Genomic DNA, 25,853 nt, shown 5'->3' on the forward strand with positions numbered 1-25,853 from the left:
TTTTTCCTAAAGAGGTGTTGCCCAGGCTATAATTTATTAAAATGATGTATCTCACTTTTGCCTGAAGGGTCTTTAACACACTAAACACTCTCTGAAAACCTGCTACCCACACTAATGCACCCTCACAATTGACCAAATTGCCACTCTGAGCCACACTTGCTCCTCCTTGTTTTAACGGTCCCTTCTTCCATTTAGAATATAAGATCTCTCATGAGCAGGGCACCCCCTACCCTTTCTTTCCAGTACTGCATTTCATGACTGCATATATTTTGTGTACCTTGTATGTCCTTGTTTTTCCTCCAATGCTGCAGAGCACTTTGGTGCCTTACAAATCTAATATAATAATAGTAATAATAATAATAATAACAATAATAACAATAATATTAAGCTGGAGAAAGCATATGCAGGCTAGTCATCACAGGGACAGAAGTATCTTTTCTACAGCCATGTAAGGACTATGCTCAGTATGGTATAAATAGAAGAATTAATTACTTGCCCCTGTTTACTTTCCTGCTTCTAAACATATTGGGCCTGATTCACTAAGGAAAGGAAAGCAAAAAAATTAGTAATTTTGAACCTTGGCATAGCTATGTTGTATTGGAGGGGGAGGTAAATTTAAAAAGTGAGGACAGATTTATAATTGGCGTAGAGCATGTCCTAGATCAACTTTTAATGTCAATGTAATAACAAAGCTATTAAGTATTTGTGTGCTACATGAAAAAACAGCCAGTATTTAACTTATATGCAAAATAAAAAATGAATTGCACCCCTTGTATTTTAACACGATTTTACCTTACTTTCCTTAATGAATCAGGCCCATAGGGCCACTGGTTTCTTTAGGATATGGAGTCTAATGGCCTTCATATGTTCACCAGAGAACAAAGCAGATTCAAGGTAAATACTTGACTGAGTATGCGTGGCCAATATCAAAATCAATATTTACCTTATTGCTCAAACAATGACTGTGTGATAGGGGAATTTAAATAGGCAGGAAACTTAATTGACTGGCCACAGTTGTAACACAGAGTAAGAGGGCGGTCTTACTTTACCATCCTGTCTTTTGTCTTATCAGTCTGTCTGTGGTTTTACGAATTTGCTTTAGGGTTCCTCTTTCAGTAACCAGCTGTTACTGACCACTCCTGGGGGAATGTTATGGTTCTGTTCGAAACCAATTCCTTGATTACAGCCATGGAGCCAGACACATGATATAAAGATTTAAACTGTTTATTGCAGTAAAGGTATAGTCCAGGGAAGGAAAAAAACAGTAAACAATTCAAGCTGAATGAAACAACGGATTTCCAGGTCTTGGCAAACAGGTAAATAATAATGAAATGCAGCAAATAACTTAACTGAAACCAGGAACAGAGACACATGAGCAGGCTAGGAACTTCAATGACCAACAAAGGATACAGGAAAACGCAGGCATATATAGGCCACAGACAGGTGTGGATGATTAACAAGCAGTGCTGGTTAACCCCTGATAGGAAAGGCCAAACAACAGCACCTCTGGAGGATCACAGGTACTGCAGGGTAATATGCACACAGGAAAACAAGGCAAATAATAACACAAGTAAAATGCACACAAGCTACAAGGCAGATCATAACAGGGTAAATGTATTAAACAGCACTTTTTGCAAGTCGCTGATAGTTGGCGAGTTTGGCAGCTAAATTTAACATGGCAATGTGTTTAAAGGCAAATCATATGTATATACTGTGACACGGGCACACTTCAGGTGATGCACACATGAACACCTTCTTGTCTTTTACTTTATTTTTATTGTCAGTATGGTATAGTAAATTGACAGCATATAGATACACACTTTTTCTTGTGACCATACTCCTTGTGGCCAGTGGCTAGGGAGAGATCAACCCTCTAGCCATCGGCCACTATCTGTCATCAGTTATAAGTGAGCAATGCAATAGACAGATTTAAATAGGTTACACTCCTCCCACAGCCCTAACTTGATGGACAGATTACACTCCCCCCTTCCCTTTCGTTGCAGGTGCTCTGGTTTGATTGCAGACATACCCTGTCAGGCTGCTTCTTGCTGTGGAAAAGATATTTTTATAAATCACTTCAAAACAATAAAGTTAAATCAGACTCTTTACTATTATCTTGTCACACATATGTCCTGCACCTGTTTCTCTTTAACTGAGTTGTACTACTGTACAAATGTGTGACTCTATTTGCAGCCTTACTCTGAAGATTTCCAGCTAAATACCTGTCTCCTCTTTTAGAAGCCTGTGGTAAACACTTCCCTTTGTCACATATCCCTTCCCCTAGCATCACCAAGTAGTGGGGCACTGATTTGGGAGAAACGCAAATTTCCACAACACATCTGTTTTTTTAGGCAAAATCCCCAGTCTATGTTACACTGTAAATCCGAATGGTTGCAGTGCCAAGAACTAGCAGGTTACCTTGGCATTTACCTCCCAGTTGTTCTGCATCCACCACAATGGTACATAATCTGTTATCAAGAAGAATTCTCTGCCAAAAAGATAATAGTGCAAAGCTTCTGTGGTCCATTTTATTTCAAGGCACACCTTTTCCACAGTTAAATATTTATTTTCCCTTTGAAATAACTTCTGCCTTAGATACAGGACTGGATTTTCTATTCCATCCTCCTGCGATAAGACTGCACATAAGTTGACACCAGAGGCATCGGTTTCAAGGAAGAACCTCCAAGTAAAGTCAGGTGCTTGTAGAGCAGATCTGACAAAGCAGTCTCTGCAGAGTCAGACCAAGCTAAACTATCTGGACAACTTTTCTTTAACAAGTCCATGAGTAGAGCACCTCTAATGGCGAAATAGCTCACAAATTGCCTGTGGTAACCTACAAGGCCTAGGAAGGTTCTTAACCACGATTTCATTTCCTGCTTTGGCCAGTTTTTGACTGTTTTCACCTTGTCTAGTTGGTATTTTACTTGCTCTCGCCAGACAATGTACCCCAAGTATTTGGCTTCTCTCATAGCTGTGGCACAATTTTCTGGATTAGCTGTTAATCCTGCAGACCTCAATAAAGCTAAGACTGGTTCAACTTTGGCCATATGACCTCCAGTATGGGGTATAGATCACTATGTCATCTAACTAAGCATATGCATAAGCTGTTTGTGGCCCTAGCAATTTATTTAGTTACTAGTAACAGCTAGATTTTCTACCAATTCATTCACTCATGGCACTGGGTTAGCAGTGAACTGGGATACGCTGTTTAGCTGCCTAAAGTCACTGCAGAACCTAATACTCCCATTGGGTTTTGGGAGAGGCAAAATGTGGCTGTTCCACTCACCAGTGGATTCCTCAATCACATCCAGCTGGATTATCATCTCAATTTCCTTTCTAACGTCAGATTGTCTGGCTTCAGGAATGCAGTACTGATTCTGATTTACAGCAACTCCCTGTGGAGTGACAATGTTGTGTTCAATTAAAGCAGTGTGCATAGGAATGGGAGAGAAGACATCCCTGTTCTGGCATATCATTTCTTCAGTCTACTGTTTTTGCCTAGCAGATAAAGCTGGCTCTAATGGAACTTCAGACTTCACAATGACAGTACTCACTACCCGAAGTGAGGAGTCCTCATTGTACAAAGGTTTAAGGAGATTGACATGGTATATTTGTTCCTTCCTTCTCCTCCACAATTGACGGAGCCTGTAATTGACAAGACCAATAGCCTCTAGGATTACATACGGACCTTGCCAGTGGGTGAATAGTTTCCTTTTTGGGTTGGGACCAGGACTAGGACCTTGTCCCCAGACTTGAAAGATTGTACTATAGCAATTTTATCATAAGTTATTTTTTGCCGTTCCTAAGCCTCTTTTACATATTGTTGTACAATGGGTCCTATCTTTCCCAGCCTCTCATACATTTGGGACACAAATTGTACCAAATTTAGCACCCTTGCTGCTCCCACCATTCCCTAAACATATCCAAGATACTCCTGGACTGTCTCCCAAACAACAACTCAAAGGGACTAAACCCTGTTGAAGCTTGAGGTACCTCATGGATGGTAAATATCAAATATGGGATAACAGTGTTCCAATCTTTTTTTTCCTGCACCACGGTTTTCCTGAGCATGTGCTTTAATGTACGGTTAAAGTGATCCACCAAGCCATCCATTTGTGGATGGTACACAAAGTTGTGAAGAGCTGTCATCCCTGACAACTGGCACATGTCCTTCATCAACATGGACATGAACGGGATGCCCAAGTCTGTGATAATTTCCTTGGGAATGCCCAAGCGTGTAAACATCTATACAAGCTCCTTAGCTATGGTGCTGGACTTTGGGTCGCATAGTCAAACACTACTAATATGTTTTGGTGCCCAAAGGGGATTTCTCCAGTGGCCCCAGAATAAGTGCATAAAGCAGTTTAGACGCTATGGCAGCCACCACCATAATTGGTTTTTAAGTGTGACTGACAGAAGTTTTCTCTCATATTCCTCAGTTATCCTATATATGCTCAGGACCATCACCTTGGGCAACCGAGTAGATATGGTTTTGAGCAAGATAGAGCTGGAAAACAATGTAAGCTCACTCCTCGAGTCAACCAAGGATAAGACACAATTTTGGTTGATAAGCACAGTCACCCGGAACAAACAAGTACTTCCTGAAGTGGGACTTATGGTATAACAGCTTGAATAAGCAGGTCCAATATGAGTAACAAAACAGTCCATGGGTTCTGGTTGTTTAGGACACTCGGCCCTGAAGTGGCCTGGCTCACCCCAGGCGTTCTAGTCTACACACATTATACTACTATCACCGTTGTGATCATTCACAAACTCTACAAACTGAATTAATCAACTAAATTACCCCACTCTTCTAGTACCACTAACAATCCATAGTCTGATCTTAATCACATTAACTACTTCACTTCTGAATAAATGTTTCCCTACACCTCTAGTTTCATTCACATGGCCCATATTGTGCTGCATTTCCTATTAAGCCATTACAGGTTTATATCCTTTGGTTCCGTGGCAACCTTAAATAAATCACTGGGGCTACCATGGAGGAAACAACACCAAAAATCACCTGCCAACTGAATCTTTCTAACCCTATTACCTTCCTGCTCACTTCCCTTTCTAATGAGAACAGTAATACACCATAATTGAGTGTTCTCTGTCTGTGATACCCAGCTCCAGAGATACCACACTAATTGGGCAAAGCATCGTCTACTTTCCCTGCAGTCTGCAGCAATCAGGGTCTACGCATTTCCCTTAATTGCATTGCAGATCAACAAGTGTTCTTTCTGCGTGTTCTGTCAGCTGGGAAGCAGGAGTGCTGAGTGCTTGATTACAACGAGTGCAATGAATACAGGTTGAATACACAGTTCGTAAAGTGTATTTCATACAGTGTGTGTATAAAAACGTATGGGATGCGCCACAATATATCTATATTAGAAAATGTTGAAAAATACTACTAATAGATGGCAGATGTTGGATACTTATGTTTTATTGTATACACATAATAAAGGTAATAAAAATGATAGCAATGCTATTTAACAATAAAAACGTGTGTAACATATGATACAATAGTGAAAGGAAGGTGTCTGGCCAGTACACCAAAGTTCCAAAACAAGGGTTATATAGGTATCATGTTGGAATAGACAAATATATTAGAAAATATATATATATAATGATGTATCTGTGAGTGGTACCAATATAAAATAATCTAGAAGAATTGTATCGTTGGAGCTCATATGTCAAAAATGTACAAAAGAGAAAAAGTATGGAAAAAGTCTATAGCGGATATATATGGAAAATGGGCACAACGTGTCTAACATATATTAAAAGGTAGACACAATGTGTCTCTTACTCAGTCTCCACAGATGTCCTTATTTCCTTTGGTGGTGTCAGAATACACAATTTAAAGCGTTGAGGAGATGACAACAGATTCAAGGGTCGCTCGTGATAAGTGCTCCGTTTTTCAATAGAAAAAAATTTCTGTACAGACCTTATGATGTTATGTTATGATGTATATTCCCATGTAACATCTAGTTAGATCATCTGTAGGTGGTATCTAGAAGCGGTGGGGTTAGTTGTACTTTTTTATCGGGTCATCTGTATGTTATTCCCGCTTGATATAGCCCCGATCCTATCCGCTTTAGATACAAGAGTTATGCACTCTCAATCCAGCACAGTCGCTCATGTTGGTATAATATATAGTCTGAGAAGGTCCTCTATAAGTGATATATGGGGGTAGCGGTGGTAATCGTGCTCTTTCACAGGGGCACCTGTGTATTAGTTCCGCTTGATATTGCCCAGATAAGGTCCGATATAGATATGATGTCTGTATATTCTTAATCTAATGTATCCGCTATATTGGTATCCAAAAGAGGAAAAAGATGATGAGTATTGTTCCTCCGTTACTCAAAGATAATAAGAAGAGTCTTCCTGTTCCACTAACGCGTTTCGTCAGCTCTGTGGCCAACTTTTTCAAAGATAGTCAGTAATGATTCCTGGGGGTTTTTATAGGGCCTGCTTGTGTTAATTGGAAGCTGGTGTTGCTAATTAGTAGCCCAATTTTCTCTTTTGTTTATATATATATATATTTTCAAAGACTCTTATTTATATACTACTTATTATACATATATATCCTATATTAGACATATAAAGCTGAACATGAATATTGTTATAATAACATACTATAGTAAGGCACTATTTTTTATGACTGTCCGATAAATCACATAAAATGTATAACTAAGGGGAGGAGGAAAAAGGAACTTAAAAACACTATTCGATATTATCGAGCATCACTCTCTATATAAAATGTGGTTATAGGTAATTTGTAATATTTTAAATATGTAAAATTTTTAATTAAAGAAGCCCTTTATTTAGCAAAAGAAAAATAAATTCTTTCCTATGGGGGATTGAACTCCCAACCCTGCATTTTTCAGCACCTAGTGTATATCTATTGAGCCACAGCTCATAATGAAGTAAAAATAAATATAACTTATATATGAAAAAAGGAATGGAAAGCTAGTTTAACAATAAATCTTATATTCAGAGATACCTCATATGATTCGCATTATAAGTTCAAAGAAAGTTTAGTTGAACTATTTGTATATATTGGTTTACATTAAGGTATATAAACCAAAAACAAACAATAAGATTTAAGAATTTCATACAGTATATGGATGGATGAATCTGCCTAGTTGCCAAAATTGTCATACAATTTCCAGAGAAACCACGGTACTGGGCAAATGCATCTAAAAAATTCACATCTGGTGCTGTATAGGTAAACTGCAAATCAGTATTTTCTTAAAGTAGTTAGACATTTTCTTATTCTTATTTACATGCTTCTATTCAATACACATTACATCATAAAGCCAAGAGAATGACTGAATTAGTCATGAAAATTGCATCCAACATAAAGAATAATAGTACTGTGCAGTTGGTCAAAATTGAAAAATAGAGACATTTTCAGGGTCATCATTTTCCTATGACTGTCCCAGAAAGTTAGTGACAGTTAGCGAGTCATGAACATTAGCACTATGGAATGTTATAAGGCTTGCAGGGTGTGCATCTTATTTGCTTTCATTTCACTTTTAATGCATGTTGAGAATTTATATTTCTAATTCCATTTACTTCACATAAATCACTGCAGCTATAAGCTTTCAGCTGCTTATCAGTGCATGAATGGACATGGAGCAAAGCGTCTTTTCTTTATGGACACAGTAGGCTATTATGTGTCGGTATCAGAACGGAACACTATTACATTGCAGCTGTAGTTATCAAGAAAAGCTGCAGAAATGTTCTATTGAATTGGGTTTCGGATTCAATGTGAAGTTAGCATTCAGACACAGTTCTAATGATGCTGACTAGCTTTTAAAGGGGAATTATACAGCTTTCATTTTCTTTTGTACCTCTTTCAGTCCTGGATTATGATCTTATGCCAAAAATCATTAATTTTCTGAAGAATGCTAACAAGAAGCCTTCTTACTGTACTATTTACAACAGTAAGTATAAACAATAAAGAAATGCAAGAAATTCAAAATCAAAACGGAAAAAGCATACTGAAATTAGGAACTAGTTCCAAGCATAGTTTTATTATTTCTCTGTATGATTGTCACTAACAGTTATAAGACTACAAATTTTAAAATGAATAACATTTAAATTTAAAATAAACCAAAATGTTTTGCATATGTTTTATTTTATTGCATTCAAACAGGTATAACATAAACAATTATTCAAGGAAACATATGATGGGAGCAGTCCATTCACTCCTGTTAATAATTTTTTTTTGCATACAGTTCCAAACATCGTTTTTAACAGAATACACGCATGAAACCATAACAATAACTCTAACCAGGGTGACCAAAAATCTCACAGTATAAAATGAACCATAACTAGACTCCACACATGACTTCTTTTGGTCTTTCCTTCCTACTTATTTCTTATTTATATATGTTATAATTTATTTGCACATACTGATGTTGTTGTGCAACTTTTGTTTTCAGTATGTTATGCAGAAAAAAAGTTGTGGTTACTTTATTGCGTTGCACAATAAAGTATATTTTTAATAAACTTCACTATTATTACTATTATTACAAAAAAGTTCTAGTACACCAAAACAAAGTAACCACAACTTTTTTGGGGGTAGAATATACATATTAATTGGATGGTTACGAATGGTAGCACCCCCAAAAAATTATTAATATCAGGTAAACTTGTGATGAAATAAGTAAATATGGGGTTAGGGTTCAAATCACTGATATAATATAAAAGCCAATGCAGTTGGTATTTTTCTTCCGTACGTTTGTGTTACGTAACTTTTCTATTTATTTTTCTTTAATATTTTGTATTTGCGCTTACTTTTGTTTTGAATGATTCTTATAAAATACTACTACAGTTGCATGCAAAAAACTCCCCAACACCCCAAGATATTGTAATTATGAACCTTTTTGACGGTCTACATCTAAAATGTGAATTTAAAATGCCTGCTTCCTGTATTTCTATATTCTACCCTTATCTCAGTAATAAGGTAAAATAATATATTTAATCAAAGAAAGAGACACCTATCTGTAATAACATATCAACAGGCAATTTAAAGTGTTACAAACTATAACAGATACAATTGACAATAAGGCAGGAAGGAGCTGGGGGCCACAGGTGAAAACTTGGAATGTTGGCCGAAGGCCGCCTGTTGCCCACCACTAGTATAAGGGTTACATTTAGTAAGTGTTCTAAAAAGGATGTCCATAGCAACCAATCAGATTATAGTTATCATTTTCTATATTGTACCGGATAAATGATAGCTAGAATCTGAATGGTTGCTCTGGGCAACACGTCCACTTTTTCTTTTTAGAAGCTTTAGTAAATCTACCCCTAAGTGTTTTTAGACATAGAATAAATTTACTCTACATACCAGGAATAGAATGAAAAAGTTACATATCGAATAACCATATTATAGACATTAGAAATGGAATGGACTTGCAGTACATATATATTGACATAATGGACCTCATTTAGATTTAGTAATAAGTGCAGTAAAAAGGTGCAATGTTGCTCCCTGGAAAAATCATGTTGCAATGCGAGAGGGCCAAATTTAAAAAGTGCAGATAAATTTAGAGTTGAGAGGGGGGTGCCTCCTATCTAAAACACAGTGTAATTTGCACAGCTTGGATAAAAATAATGGTTTGTCCAAATGCAAATTTGAACCCTTTAGCTGTAATTACTCCTAACTCTAAATGAGACCCTATATAAGCATGCTTGTAATGACTCCCAATAGATATCTGTTAAACTCTTAGAACAAGGCAATGAAAAGTCTTCACTTATAGCAACCTGTCTTTCCCATAGAGAGCGATATTCTCGGAGGTACTCAGATGCCTCCAGGACTTATAATGAGAGTAGTAAGAGTTTATCTTAAAAACCAGTTAGCAAAGGGATATATAGAGACTGGGAAGAGTAGTATACCAGCTGGTATACAAACGATAAACCATAGAGAAAAGCAAATGGTCAAGCATAGGCAGCGAACAGCGTTAACCTGAAACTAGCCAGAGGTCATGGCGGGCAGCAAACCTGGAGGTCCAGAAACAAAGCCTAGGGTCTAGGGCAGTGGCAGACAGAGAATATCTAGGAACAGGCAAAAGGTCAGGCAACAGGTTAGCAGTAGGTAGTGTGTTCAACAAAACAGCAAGCTTCACGAAAGGCAGGGCACAAATGCTATAATCGGCAGGGAACCCTCCCTCCTACTTATGGTAATGAGTACCAATTATCTAGCGGGCCACCCCCAACTGTAATGTAATAGGCTAATTGCGATCATGTGAACGCCTTATAGAGGCACAGCGCCCTGGCTGCAACCAGCCAGAATGGAAACACAAGGAGAGCGACGCTTGTTACAATACCGTACTTCCTAGATATGGAATGGACTAGTAGTACTTGCTAGGTGTGGAATAAACAATCTTTACGTGTTGTAAAACTTTATGTGTAGCAAGTAAAATAAATTCTTCTCTTGTCAAAAACATAAAATGTGTTAATTCCATAATTATATAAATATACTAAATGTTCATCCCATGCCAAACAACATTTATTATTTGTAATTTGTCAAAACAATATAATTATAATTATGAGTGTTTGCAGAAGCCCAAATATTTAAATGTATGATTCGGGGTCTCAGAAAAGGCCAAGTTTCATGCTAGGCTCAAGCCAAAAATAATGATAATTTGAGTATAATTTCATTTATTACTTATGATTATTTATTTATATAGAGCCACAATTTTATGCAGCACTTTACAGAGAATATTTAATCATTTTAGTATGATAACCCTTTGTTATAGCAACCAGTGCGGCATAAACTCATAGAACAGGTAGAAGAGGTCTTCACCTTTAGCAGCCGCCTTTGCCGTAGAGACTGGTTATGCTCACAGGTACTGAGATGCCCCCAGATCTTATGCTCAGAGTAGTTTGAGTTTATGCTGACACTGCAGCGCACAGGTACAGAGGTAGCACCTGGTGTAGCGGCAGGCCAGAGATCTGCGGACTGGAAAGAGCACCGGAGAAGATGTCAGGTAAAGGCAAAAGGTCAGGGTCACAGGCAGTGGTTCAGAGTCCAGGTACAGGCAAAGATCGGGGTCACAGGCAGTGGTTCAGAATCCGGGTAAAAGCAAAAGGTCTGGGTCACAGGCAGTGGTTCAGAGTCTGGGTACAGGCAAAAGGTCATACACAGGTAATCAATCCAAGGTTTCAACACCAAACAAGAACAGGAGCAGGCAGCAGTACTGGGACAGAACACTATAACCGGCAGTGAGGCTCAGACCTCACTGCCTTAAATAGTACTTGGAACCAATCAGGACCAGGTCTAAAAGTATTCACAGGTTCTGCCTAATCGCAGCAGTGCTGGTGATCAAAAAGAATGCAGGACTTGACTGCATAATATATCCTAAAGCCCTAAAACAGCCATAGGTGGCTGCCTCCAGCTAAATAGCCATGATTGGTTAAACTTCATTACAGCCTGCGCGTGCGCACCCATCTGTTAGCCAGCTGGCCGGGCGCGGTGGCAGAGGGTCCCGAATGTCCCGGCTGTTGCCCAGACAACCGTGACACTGAAACGTCCCCTTCAGCCCTAAATTGTCAAATGATGCCAATTAAGCCATACAATGTTTAGAAAAAAGTCATATTATCGTTTTATAAAATCCTATTTAGCAATGCAGCATGTTATGTACTGCATTTCATTTCAGGTTGGTGATTTTCTTAGTATCCTATGTTCATTTCATTTCTTTCTTTTGTACATTCCATCATTCTTTTATTATGCCAGCAAAGACACTGTGGGAATACTTTTTTCATAGAATATAGTCAGAAATGTTTATAGATGGTAGTAAGGTATAGTTCCCTTCAGATTATTCTTTACATGAGTTCAGGAGCTGCGCTGTTGTTGTGTTGTTTCACCCATTCACAGGGCCGGATTAAGGGAATGAAGGCCCCTGGGCTAAGGGGGCCTCCATTCCCCCGTGAGGCCCCAATGTGAACCGCCCGCTGCCCCCCGTGAGGCCCCCCCAAGCACTTACCTGTCAGTGCAGTCCTCCTTCCGCGGTGCGCTGTAAGCTCCTTACTGAGGAGATCTCGCGAGAGTTTGTTAACTCTTGCGAGATCTCCTCAGTAAGCAGATTACTGTGCAGCGATGGGGATGGAGGACTGCACTGACAGTGCTCAGCAGCATTGATCGGGATGGGGGCGCCCCCGTCCCCAGACCGATCAATAATGCTGCTGAGGACTTTGAAGGGCCCCCTGGATGCCCGAGGCCCCTGGGCTATAGCCCAGTTAGCCCTAGGGTTAATCCGGCCCTGCCCATACATTGTATTAGCAGTTTGTCCAAACAGATAATGTTCTATTCTTTTATAAACAGACTACAGTTGTGGATGCCCAGAGTGGTTGTTGAATGTGTATTATATCTGATTTGACGTTACACATACATCAAATTCATGTAATGGTTCATCTGTATTCAGGGGAGTAGCAAGACATTTGTGGGTCACATAGCACAATTTTGTAAGGTCCCTTGTGTACATAATACAGTTTCGCAGAGGGCATGGCCATCATTGACCAAATGTGAAAAAAAACATATAACCATATAACCCTTGCTCCCTGCTGCTATGGTAGTTCCACCGTTGTCTATATTATTCTCATGCTGGACTGTTGGTGATCCTATTTCTTATTATGTAGGTATTCTAAACCAATAAATCCGTAATATTTATCCCCTAATTAAATGATTACAAGTTGTGCAGATTCACTGTTATTCCTAAACTTTGTTATGCTATTGGTAAATAGACCAACACTTTCTAGAATATCTTCCCTACATTTTATCCATTACTTCTTAATATAGAAAATCGTTTAGTACTTTATGTTTATAAAAAAACTTACCTAGGGAAGTCCTCATCCTGCCATTCCTCTTTCACTTCCACATCAACATTTTCCATACGCAATGTGGCCTCTGTTGTCCCCATCTGTATGCAGTGATATTGTAGGATACAGGACCAGAGAATTAAAATATCCTAGAAAAATGTTGAAATTGCAGTTGTGTTTTCATTTAGCTTCAAATACTATTATGGTAAATAACTAAAATAACCAATGGTTCCCTTTGCATACGTTCTGCTTTGTTCCAATTTGATAACTGCTCACTACATATTTAGTTTTCCCATTATTGTTTGACCAAAATGTTTTAAGAGGTTTTTCTCTTAATAAAAATTTACTTTGAAGCCATCTGTTGTGACACTCAACACAAGTTATTAACATGTATAGATGCTTTCCATAGACAAATGGAGGTTTAAAATGAAAGTTTTAAATAAATTGTAATGTTTTGTGTAAGTAAAACTGGATAATTCTTTTCAACCATTCAACATAAGCAATACTCAATGAGAGTTATTTACTGAAATTACAGTAAAGTGCAAATTTAATCTAAATCATAGCATCAAAAGCAAAATAAGCTTCTATCTGTCTATAGTAAGTTAGTCAATGAAGCAAATGCCTAATCTGTTGCTATGGTACACTAATATACACATATCTATCAGGAAAATATGTACAGTAAACAAAAGATTACACTACATATATTCACTAGTAACACAAAACATGTACATTGCAATATATCTATAGGGCTATTAATTATTTCAAGCTTCAACAGAACCCTTCCTACCTACATTGAAATCCATCACTTCACATAATAACCCCTAGCTGTGCCTCTTTCGGTCCTAAATCCTGCTGTCAGTTTTTCCTTTCAAACAGTCGCTCTTTTGTCTGATATATAGACTTGTATCTGTAAACTACTCATACAGCTCCAAAATGTTTTAGCCTGCATATTGAAGGCAAAATCATAGCATCGTTTTTATATAGTTTTGCAAATGTTTGTGTTGTAAGTAATAAATTACTTCTTTGATTCTTGTGCATAGTCCACAATTGAAAGGATACAAACTTCATGTATGTTGCACACTGAGGTAGGTCCATAAGTGTGACCATTGCAGCTGCATAGGTGCAAGGTCACGGGATTGTGCCACGACTACTCTCTATTTGCCTCAGTATTACATGGCAGCATCGACATCACCTGTTGCCAGGGAAGCCCAGACATTGCTGTACTTCCATTGCTCTCCTGTCTCCCCACTCCTTACTCCTGTCACGGGACGTTTCGAACTGAAGTTCACCTGCAGGCATTAGCACTGCTACACAGGGAGGCGCGGAGTCTAACACCCCACCAGTCTTCACCAGGGACCCCCGCAAGGGAGTTTGGGTTTCGCTGCAGGTGGCATGCAGCTCGTGGCCCTCCAAGGAAGCTACCAACGAAGTGAATGGTGAAAAAATCGTAGTCGGACAGGCAGAAGTCGTAACCGTGCGGACAAGTGAAGTACCAGGGAGCGGACAAAGTGGAGTCAGACAGCCAGGGGTCAAAAGCATGGAGGAGCAAACAGACCAGGAGAGAATCCAAAACATAGTCAGGACAAGCCAGTTCTGTCCACAGGGAGTTAATCAGAAAGCAGATAGAACCACTAGAGTGATGGAACATTAGGATACCTAGTTACTCTGGCATCCTGATGGTGCCAGGGTTACCTTTGTATAGTGAGGAATGTGGTTTTATTGGTGGGCAGTGAGTCAGTTACGCTGACCACCGACTGGAAGCCGGGCACCGCATCCCGTTGTCACAGCAATGGTCATGCAAGCGCCCTGAGGCTGGCCAGCGGGGAGCAGAAAAGAAAAGAGTAGAAAAGCGGGGATGACGCCTGATAGTACCCCCCCTCTCTTTTGGAAGAACCAATGGCCAAAGAATGTCTTGTTTGGAAGGAAGACAAAAGACGACGGGCATATTTTCTACAAAGACCCAAGACCTTTCTTCGGGGCCGAAGCCCTTCCAGTGGACCAGGTATTGGAAACGCCCTCAAAATTTACATACAGCCAAAATTTGGCTAATCTCGTACTCATTACCAGCCGTGGTTGGGATGGGCAGAGGAGAACGGGTAGTACGAGAAAACTTATTAAGTTCCAACAGCTTGAGCAAAGTAATATGAAAGTTACTATGAATTTTTAGAGAGGGAGGGAGGTGGAGTCTGTAGGTAACCGGGTTCACAATCTGGATTACCGGAAAGGGTCCAATGAATCGAGGTGCTAATTTCATGGAGTGTACCCGAAGTCTAAGGTTTCGTGTGGACAGCCACACCTTGTCTCCAACTTGAAGGGTGGGGACCAGTCTCCGGCAACAATCTGCAAAGGATTTGTATTGGTGTGCAGACTTCAAAGGGTTATCTTTGGTGGATGACCAGATCTTGGCCATATCTCAAACCATGGAATGAGTGGCAGTGTCACTCACTGGATTGTGAGTGCCTCCACTCTGGTACGTGGTTCTCCATATTTCCCGCTCACACCTGTGTGGAACCGCGGCCGTCCGCCATCCTGTCGCACTGGGCATGCGCAGGTCCCTTTAACAACTACACCTGACCACTAATGTGATTGATGGATCAATCACTCCTCCCTACTTAAGGCACCTGCAGCCTTAGGTAGTGGCCTGATCTTGAAGTCTCACTCCCAGTGAACTTCTATAGGTGTGTGCAGTTTCCAAACTGCTTCCAGCTCTACTCCTGTGTGCAGTTTCCAAGCTGCTTCCAGCTCTACTCCTGTGTGCAGTTTCCAAACTGCTTCCAGCTCTACTCCTGTGTGCAGTTTCCAAGCTGCTTCCAGCTCTACTCCTGTGTGCAGTTTCCAAACTGCTTCCAGCTCTACTCCTGTGTGCAGTTTCCAAACTGCTTCCAGCTCTACTCCTGTGTGCAGTTTCCAAACTGCTTCCAGCTCTACTCCTGTGTGCAGTTTCCAAACTGCTTCCAGCTCTACTCGTGTGTAGAGTTTCCAAACTGCTTCCAGCTCTACTCGTGCTTCAGCTTCCACGCTGCTCCCTGCTCAACTCAGCGGCGGTTCCCATACCGCTACAACGCTTCACTTCTCAGCTGATTCCGGATCTACACAACTGGGTATGCTCTACTGACTATTGACTATTGCCTATCGCTCGCATACCAGTTGTATCCATTGTTGTTTGCGGCACAGGGTACAAGTACCCATATAGACTGTGTTACTGCATTGCTTCATTTAGGACAAGCTTTCACTCAAGCTACAATATCTCCTCACGCTACTACTTAGCGTTATTGTGCATATCTGCTGTGACCAGCTTCTCCTCACTGCAAGGCATCTACTCCATACAGACTATTCATTGTGCCTTCCATCTCTGCCTCACAAGACATTGCTCTACTCGCGCTGTTTCCATACAGCCACAGTTTGCCTTTCAACTTCACTCTCCTGCACCTGGACAAGTCCTCATTCCTTCTCACAGCAGTGGTACAACTTGCTGTACGCAGACCACTGACTTCCCTGCTACCTACCCGCACCTGGACAAGTCCTCCTATCACAGCGGTGGTACAACTTGCTATACGCAGACCACTGACTCTCCTATTACCTGCCTACACCTGGACCAGACTCCTCACCATAGAGGTGGTACAACTTGCTGAACGCAGACCACCGACTACCCTGCTACCTACCTGCACCAGTACTATTCTTCCCATCACTACAGTGGTACAACTTGCTGTACGCAGACCAGCTTCTCCTCACTGCAAGGCATCTACTCCATACAGACTATTCATTGTGCCTTTCATCTCTGCCTCACAAGACATTGCTCTACTCGCGCTGTTTCCATACAGCCACAGTTTGCCTTTCAACTTCACTCTCCTACACCTGGACAAGTCCTCATTGCTTCTCACAGCAGTGGTACAACTTGCTGTACGCAGACCACTGACTTCCCTGCTACCTACCCGCACCTGGACAAGTCCTCCTATCACAGCGGTGGTACAACTTGCTATACGCAGACCACTGACTCTCCTATTACCTGCCTATACCTGGACCAGACTCCTCACCATAGCGGTGGTACAACTTGCTGAACGCAGACCACCGACTACCCTGCTACCTACCTGCACCAGTACTATTCTTCCCATCACTACAGTGGTACAACTTGCTGTACGCAGACCACTGACTCCTCCTCTACCTACCATCACCTATCCACGTCCACTCCTCGTGTCTACATTATCTTCAGCCTCCAGTTTACTGCTCCAAGTCGCTGACTTTCCTCTAACCATAGCTGCAAGTCGCTGACTTCCTCAGACTATCTCTACTCTCCTGCTGTTGTGTCGCTCCAATCATTCACCTGCCTGCTTTGAGGTGCGTGCCATAACCCCCCCTCTCTAGCAGAGTTCCATCTGGTGAAACTCGGGTAAGCAACTCCTAGTGCCCGTGACAGGCAGGAACCGCAATGGTATGAGAAGAGAACTAGGGGAGAATGGGATGGGTGCCATACACTGAAAGAATGGAGAGGACCTGGAGGATGCATACCTGTGCTTGCTGTGGGCGAATTCGGCCCAAGGCAATAAATTACTCCAGTTGGACTGGTTATGGGACGAAAAACAACGAAGGAACAATTCTAAGTCCTGATTCACTCGTTCCGTCTGCCCATTCATTTGAGGATGGTATCCTGAAGAAAACTTTAAAGCAATACTCAGATCTTTACAGAATGCCCTCCAGAACCGAGCTATAAACTGGACGCCACAGTCAGAGATTATCTCCTGGGGACATCCGTGGAGGCAAAATATCTCCTTGAGAAAGACTTGTGCGAGCTTGGTGGCAGAGGGGAGACCCTTAAGAGGAACAAAGTGGGCCATTTTAGAAAATCTATCCACCGTTAACCAGATGGTGTTGAAGCCGTTACTGGAGGGCAAATCGGTGATGAAGTTCATCGAGAGGCTTAACCATGGAAGATCAGAGATGGGCAAAGTCAGTAGTAATCCGGACGAGTGTTGCATAGGAACCTTGTTTTGTGCACAGGTCATACAAGAGGCCACAAACTCCAGAACATCAGCACGAAGGGTGGGCCACCAATAACGCCGGGACAACAATGAGTCTTTCCACACTGGCATGTCCAGCAAATTTCGTAGCATGAGCCCACCGGAGAGCCTTAGCACGAAGATGTGGTTCCACATAAGAGCAACCCATAGGAGGGGTTCGAGTAAGAGCAATAATGTAGGAGGGTTCCAGAATGGGTGGTCATTCAGCAACAGGTAGGACAGAGAGAGCATCTGCCTTGGAATTTAGTGTTCCGGAGCCGTAGTTGAGCCTAAGATCAAATCTAGCAAAAAATGAGGAACACCTGGCCTGGCGTGGATTCAAACAACGAGCGTCCCGAAGGTAGATGAAGTCCTTGTGGTCTGTAAAGACTGTAACAGGGAAGAGAGCGCCTTCAAGAAGGTGGCGCCATTCCTCCAACACTGATTTCACTGCGAGCAGTTATTTGTCACCGATGCCGTAATTGCGTTCGGAGGAGAGAAACTTTCTGGAAAAGAATCCGCAGGAATGGAGCTTCCCGGTGACAGACTCCTGTTACAGGTTTGCCCCTACGCCAATGGATGGCGTAGGGGCAAACCAACCCGATCAACAAAGACAAAAAAGGGTCTTTGTTGATCAGGTTGGGCCAGTACTGGGGCCGAGGAGAACGCCTTTTTTAGAGAGTCAAATGCGACAATGACCTCCGAAGTCCAGTTCTGAGGATTCTCTGATCTCCGGGAGAAGGCAATGATGGGAACAATCAAATAAGTGAATTGCTGGATTAATTGTCTGTATAGTTGGCGAATCCAATAAACCTTTGGACAGCTTTCAACCCCATCGGTCTGGGCCAGTTGGTAATGGCAGATAATTTCTCTGGGTCCATCTGGAGACTACCACTGGAAACAAGGTAACCTACAAAAGGAGTTTGTGGTACTTCAAACACACATTTCTCCAGCTTACAGTACAGCCGGTTAGACCGTAGACCTGATAAGACCTCTTTCACATGAGATCGTTGAGATGACAAATCAGGAGAGAATATCAAAATGTCATCTAAGTATACAACCACGGAATTATAAAGTAGATCTTGGAAAATGTCGTTGATGAAAGACTGGAATACAGCAGGAACATTACAAAGCCCGAAGGGCATAACCAGATACTCAAAGTGTCCGTAGCGTGTAGAAAAGGCGGTTTTCCAATCGTCCCCCTGTCGTATATGTATGAGATTATAGGCTCCACGTAAATCCAAATTAGTAAAGATTTTGGAACCACTGATTCTGTCAAATAACTCGGAGATGAGCGGGAGAGGGTATCTGTTCTTGATGGTGATGGCATTCAATTGCCTATAATCAGTGCAAGGGCGCAAAGATCCATCTTTTTTCTTAACAAAAAACCAGCTCCAGCAGGAGAGGAGGACTTCCTGATAAAACCCCGTTGGAGATTCTCAGCAAGGTAAGCTGATATAGTTTGATTTTCCGGCAAGGATAAGGGGTATATCCTACCCTTGGGAAGAGGTTTATCAGGTAGTAATTCGAACAGTCCCAGGAGCGATGAGGAGGAAAGGTCTCGGTGGCAACTTTGCAGAAGATGTCCTGAAAGGTGGAATAGGGGGAAGGTAACTCTGGTTGAGAAGACAGAAACTGGCAAGAAATAGTAGACTGTTTACGTTCTACGCCAGACAGACAAGATTTGAAGCATCATGTACCCCAAGAGGTAACTTGAGCAGAACTCCAATTGAACTGGGGTGAGTGAAGTTTGAGCCATGGTAGTCCTCAAATGATGGAATTTAGGCAGAGGAAGCACCAAAAACTGAACAAACTCAGAATGCAGCACCCCTACCATCAGCCGTACAGGAAAAGAAAGCAGGGATACAAAACCATTAGAGACTCGATTCCTATCCACGGCAGTGAGATAGAGAGGCTGAGGCAGGCTTCAAGTTGGTATCTGGAGTTGCGAATCCAAAGTGGCCGAGATAAAATCCACAAAGGCTGAAGTTACATGGAACTGACAGGAGTGTCCAGCGAGATGAGCATCAGAAAATCCGAACCAGAACTAGAGTAGGGAGTAGTAACCCTTACTCCTAGTTTGGCCTCCCTTTTACCGATAAGGAGGTGGCTTTTCCTGGTCTCTTGTCACAGGTAGACAAAACATGACCAGGTTCCCCACAATATAGGCAGAGATTTTGCTTAAAGTGTCTTCTCGCTCCTTGGGGGAAAGCCGGGAGCGGCCAATCTGCATGGGCTCCTCAGGAGGCCCAGAGTTCTGAAAGAGAGGAGCAAGACGAGGGGAGAGCCATCTGGTAGAAGACCATTCAAGAGTGCGCTCCCAAAAATCGAAGGTCAATCCTGTTGCACAGGGAAATTAGAGAATCCAGGTCTGCTGGAAACTCACGAGAGACAAACTCATCCTTGACACGATTGCCAAACCTTGCCAGAAGGTTGCCACGAGAGCCTCATTGTTCCATTTTAATTCTGAGGAAAGCGTACAAAACTGTATAGCGTACTAACCCACCGTCAAAGACCCTTGGCGCAGACTGGAGGCCGCTGAGGATACCCGGCCAGGCTCGTCAAAAACCTTGCGAAAAGCTTTGACAAATGATGAAGCGTTCTGCAGGAGAGGGTCGTTACATTCCCAAAGAGGGGAGGTCCATGCTAAAGCTTGCCCGGACAGCAGGGAGATGATGAAGGCACCCTTGACTCGTTTCAGAAGGAAAAGCTGCTGCATTGCACTCGAAGTGGATCAAACACTGATTCAAAAAGCCTCTGCATTTCTTGGGTTCCCCATCAAACTTTTCCGGAGGTGGCAATCGCAGAGAAGAGGTGGATACTAAGGCAGCAGAGGAGGATGCAGGGGGGGCCCCGGAGGAGGTTAGCGGTACTGCTTGAGAGGCGGTCAAAGAGGCTTGGAGGGAGTCAAGTCTTGCAGCAACCCCTTGGATGCACTGGAGCAGTTGTGCCTGCTCAGATTCTTGTTCCTTGACTCTATGGGTGAGATGCAAAAGTAAATCTCGAGCCGAAGGTTCTCCAGGAACTTCAGAAGTGATGGCCAGAGAAAGCTGTTACGGAATGTTTCGAACTGAACTTCACCAGCAGGTATTAGCGCTGCTACACAGGGAGGGGTCTAACACACCACCGGTCTTAAACAGGGACCCCCGCAAGGGAGTTTGGGTTTTGCTGCAGATGGCATGCAGGTCGCGGCCCTCCAAGGAAGCTACCAGTGAGGTGTATGGTGAACAATCATACTTGGACAGGCAGAAGTTGTAACCGTGCGGACAAGTGCAGTACCAGGGAGCGAAAAAAGTGGAGTCAGACAGCCAGGGGTCAAAACCTGGGAGGAGCAAACAGACCAGGGGAGAATCCAAAACGTAGTCAGGACAAGCCGGTTCGGTACGCAGGAAGTCAATCAGAAAGTAGATAGAACCACTAGAGTGCTGGAGCATTAGGAGACCTAGTTACTCTGGCACCCTAATGGTGCCAGGGTCTCCTTTATATAGTGAGGAGTGTGTTTTCATTGGTGGGCAGTGAGTTCGGGAAGTCGGGCAACGCGTCCCGTTGTCAGCGGCTGTGCAAGCGCCCTGAGGTTGGCCTGAAGAGGCGTGCCGTTGCCTAGCAAAGGGACGCGTTGTAAGTGGTGAGTGGCGTCCATCCCCGGCAGGAGTAGAGAAGCTGGGATGGCGCCTGACAACTCCTTACTTCCATCTGTTGCAGCCTCTTAGTTTCAACCCTCCATCCCAATATGACTGATTCCCTTTCTGTCTCTCCCTTGCATGTTACAAACAGTCTCTCCCCCTCCACTCTGCAAGTGAAAGCCTCTCTCCCCCTTGTTCCAATCAGCATGTGACAATCCTCCCTTCCTCCCCAGAGCCTGTGACAGCCCTCTCTTCATTCCCACAGTCTGTAGCAGTTGTACCTCAATCTCCTCACTCTGTGACAGCCATTTCTCGCACCCTAAAGCCTGTGACAGACACATAGCATGTAACAGACCATCCTCCCACTCCACAGCCTGTGACAGACATAGTTTGTAACAGTATCCCCCCATGCCACAGCATGTGACATCATTCCCCCACCCCACAGCCTGTGACAGACATAGCCTGTGACAGCATTCCTCACAGCATATGACAGCAGTCCCCCACCCCAGAATCTGCCCACCCCCTCGACAGTGTTCCCCCCATCCCACAGTCTGTGACAGTTCACCACCACCTTACAGCCTGTAACTGCTATATCCCCAACCCACAGGTTGGGACAGTTCTCCCGCTATCCCCACAGCTTGTATCAACCCTCCCTACACACCCTCAGCATGGGAACCCTCCCTTCAAACCCTCTTCATGTTATAACCTGGTCCTCAGCGTGTGACAGCCTTTGCCCTTCTCAACAAGTCAAAAATGAGACCAAACATTTTCTGACATGAGCGCATCAGACCATATGTGAAAGCAGCAAGGGAGGACAGACAGAAGACTACAGCATTTGACTCAGGAGTCTGGATGGAAGAAGGTAGTTGTGGCTGGGATCTTAGTGTAATGTAGGAGTTATCAGTGGGTTGGGAGATGAGTTATTAATTTAATGGTGGTGTCTGTGTGTGCGCTATTAATTTAATGGTGATTACAGGCTTTTAATTTATTGTTGTGGGACTATTCATTAAATGGTGGAGTGATTGTGGTGATGGGGGGGTCTATTTAATGGTGGGGCAATAGAACTATTAACTAGTGTTGGGATGACTTGGAGAATATTAATCTAATGTTTGGCTAAGTTGTACTAGAATAAGGGCTATTTATTTAATGTGATTGCTATTAATTTAATGCTGTCATTGTATGGGGAACTATGTATAAAATGTGAATGCTATTAATTTCATTTTAGGCTGAATGGGGAAGGGCGGACAAGTATTTACTCACTGCTCTTCTTTCCAGGAAGTGAATAGTAATTATCTATTTTCTAAACAGGGCCCCAACTATCCAGGATCTGGCCAAGCAGGAAATGGGCACCAGCAGTAGCACCAAGTAGTTAAAACTGCAAGAACAGTTAGGAGAGCACAGAACATGGTTGGGTAATGGTGTAGCCCTTGTTAAGGGCCTGGTGCTGCTGCAGGGAATCAGAATCTACTCACACCAACATATGGGGAGGGGGGGGGGGGCGCGCAGGTGTTCTCTTTCACCCAGAGCACTAAAATGTGGCTCTACACTGTGGGCTTCACTTAGTGAGTTGTTGCAGTGCAAATGTGTTTATTCTATTTATTTTGTATGCATAGAAAATGCTGCCTGCTTTTGCATGTAGCAAACAAATACTGGACAGTTTTACTTTTACACTGTGATTTAGAGTTGAGCTAGGACTCTCACAATTCAGTGTGTTCACAACTTAGTGTGCCTATCTGGAGGAAACACATGCAAACACCCTATTGTGTGTATGTTTGTGTAAGCTCCAATGGGGCAGGGACTGATGTGAATTACAAATATTCTCTGTATAGTTCTTTGTAATATGGTGAAACTATATAAATAAGCCCTAATAATAGTAAGAATACTCTTAGATTGAATTTTCTCACTCCATCCAATTCCTCCCATTGAACAGTGCAAACTTCTGCTCTTCCACAAATGACTTCATCTTTCTCCTCAAAACAATGTGCTTTGGGCAAAATCTAAGTAGATAAATAGACAACCAGCATACTGTACCAGGTTCAGCCAGATTCTCTGTTTTAATCAGATGTATCAGGAAACCTTGGATTAAGCACAATAATTTGCCGAACTTGTGGTGGTGTGCTAGTTCATTATTTACCTACATTGTTCAGAGTGGCATCAGCTGTTGTAGACCAGAGTTGTGAGGGTCCAAGATCAACTCTAAATTGCAGTGTAAAAGTAGAACTGTCCAAATTGATTTTACTAGTGCCAGCCGTATGTATTATGTTTACTGTCCCCCTCCTTTTTCCACATTACTGTACGTATTATGATGGCAGAAACTAGGTACACTTGTGCAATTTGAGGAGCATGGTACCAGCAAAGAAAATATCACCATGACAGTTCTGCAAAATTAAGGTGCCTCAGTGATATTGGACAGAAATGGAACGTTTTAACTTATAACTTGGCTGGGCCAAACTCTGTGGATATAGGTTTTCAGTTTAACTAATAAAAAAATAAAACATATTTAAAAAGTAATATAAATATTTAAGAAAGAATACTTTTATACTTTTATAGCATTTTTTTAAAAAATAGTTTATAGAATAAGGTTGCATTTTCCCTTCAGCAACCCCAAGTGTACAAACAAGGTTTATAATTTTCCACCTTGCGTATCTGCATGTTGTTTATTTCTACATATATATGGCCTACCCTAAAAATACTGCACAATAGGATTTGATATATACATTACCAATTCTAAACATTTTTACACATTGAGTATAGCACATCTCAAACACAAGTTTCTATCTATCTATCTATCAATCACATGGTTTTGAAAGCTAAGAAAGCTGATCTCTGAATATGATTTTACTAAGATATGTAAATATTTACTAGGCCCAATATTTCATTCTTTGTTCACCTAGAATAGTATTACTGTAAACATCACATGAGCAGAAATATACAATTACAATGTGGTAGCTTACACAGACACAAAGTACATTTATAGCAAGCATTATCAATAACATTAATATACCTACCTTGCTAAGGGAAGATTCAGTAATATGCAAAGTAAATGCAGAAATGTCTACCACCTCAGCCCTCTTCTGCCAGCAGTACATCGCTAAAAATCATTAATTTGAATCCTGAAAGACATCATAGCTTTTTCTGTACAATGAGAGAAGTCTGAAGATGCTCCATTCCCTCATCTTCGGGATACATTAAGTGACGTAATGACAGACACAGTGGCCATGCCCATAGAATGTATGAGCAGGGCTCTGAATCAATTGTCAAGTCACAGCTGGTACAGGTTTAGCAGCTGATGCACCAGCTATTATTAATGTGCAATGGTGGAGACAGGAAGAAAAGGAGCCAGGAGGGGGATAGATTCACCATCAGCTATCACCCCTCCCTTTCCAGAAGCAATTAAATCTGGATTGGACAGAAGCTAGCAGCATCCTGGCAAATTGTACAACTCTTATCAAGCATTTAGAGGAATGACAGGCTTTACGTGGGATATTGTTGGTTTAACCCTAATAATGGTGAAGATGCTGCTGAGCACTGAGAGAAGGCTATGATAGAGGTGACAAAATTGTTAGCTGTAAAAAAACACTTTAATGATTACAGACATTTTTTACAGCAGAAAAATTCATATGCAATGTGCAGTTCCCAAAATCCTAAAATTGCCATAGTTGTATGTTCCATAGAAAAAAAACACCTTACGGTTTAACATGTCTGATTAAGGTTGCTTACACTTACACACCATCTAAAATGGGGAAAATGTTGTGTGTATGTTCCTTGCAGGATAACCCCACCCTTTCAAGCACCTGTTATGGCCTATAAATTGATTTGAGCAGCTTCCACTTTTGTATTTGTCTGAGAGGCATGTTGGTGTCAGTAGCTGAAAGGGGGTACTGGCACTGAATTGCTGTTTGGAGGCTTCTGGGGTACCTCTTTGGTAAGTTGGCTCTCAATTTAAAAACACATATGTATGGCCCAAATATATGGGACTCTCATTGTTTAGAGTAGGACCATCCTATTAGCAAAAGCGCCTTGGCGTGGCGGATGGCTTAAACATACATTTACAAATGTGTGCAACAAAGACTTTTGCATTTTTATCTACAGTAGAAATGGCAGATCTGTTGCTGGCTATAGCAGTGTGCTGGGGGAAAAAATGTTGTGTGTATGTTCCTTGCAGGATAACCCCACCCTTTCAAGCACCTGTTATGGCCTATAAATTGATTTGAGCAGCTTCCACTTTTGTATTTGTCTGAGAGGCATGTTGGTGTCAGTAGCTGAGAGGGGGTACTAGCACTGAATTGCTGTTTGGAGGCTTCTGGGGTACCTCTTTGGTAAGTTGGCTCTCAATTTAAAAACACATATGTATGGCCCAAATATATGGGACTCTCATTGTTTAGAGTAGGACCATCCTATTAGCAAA

The 25,853-nt window shown here is 42.0% G+C and overlaps 1 protein-coding gene across 4 annotated transcripts in view; it reads right to left on the reverse strand.

The window, feature by feature from the left end:
* ATCAY (ATCAY kinesin light chain interacting caytaxin) overlaps positions 1-24,838 on the reverse strand; it is a 343,094-nt gene extending 318,256 nt beyond the window's left edge. Inside the window, exons 1-2 of one of the 4 annotated variants that reach the window (XM_075204829.1) lie at positions 24,454-24,838; positions 12,847-12,929 (exon numbers count right to left, since the gene is read on the reverse strand). In XM_075204829.1, the coding sequence (XP_075060930.1) occupies positions 12,847-12,929; positions 24,454-24,534 (164 nt within the window). In that variant the 5' untranslated portion in view covers positions 24,535-24,838. Of the gene's footprint in view, positions 1-12,846; positions 12,978-24,453 lie in introns of all 4 variants that reach the window. The other 3 variants (XM_075204828.1, XM_075204827.1, XM_075204830.1) reach the window with 3 other exon arrangements.
* Between the last annotated feature and the right edge of the window lie 1,015 nt (positions 24,839-25,853).

Source organism: Mixophyes fleayi, chromosome 1 (assembly GCF_038048845.1).
Source record: "Mixophyes fleayi isolate aMixFle1 chromosome 1, aMixFle1.hap1, whole genome shotgun sequence".
NCBI classification, from domain to species: domain Eukaryota; kingdom Metazoa; phylum Chordata; class Amphibia; order Anura; family Limnodynastidae; genus Mixophyes; species Mixophyes fleayi.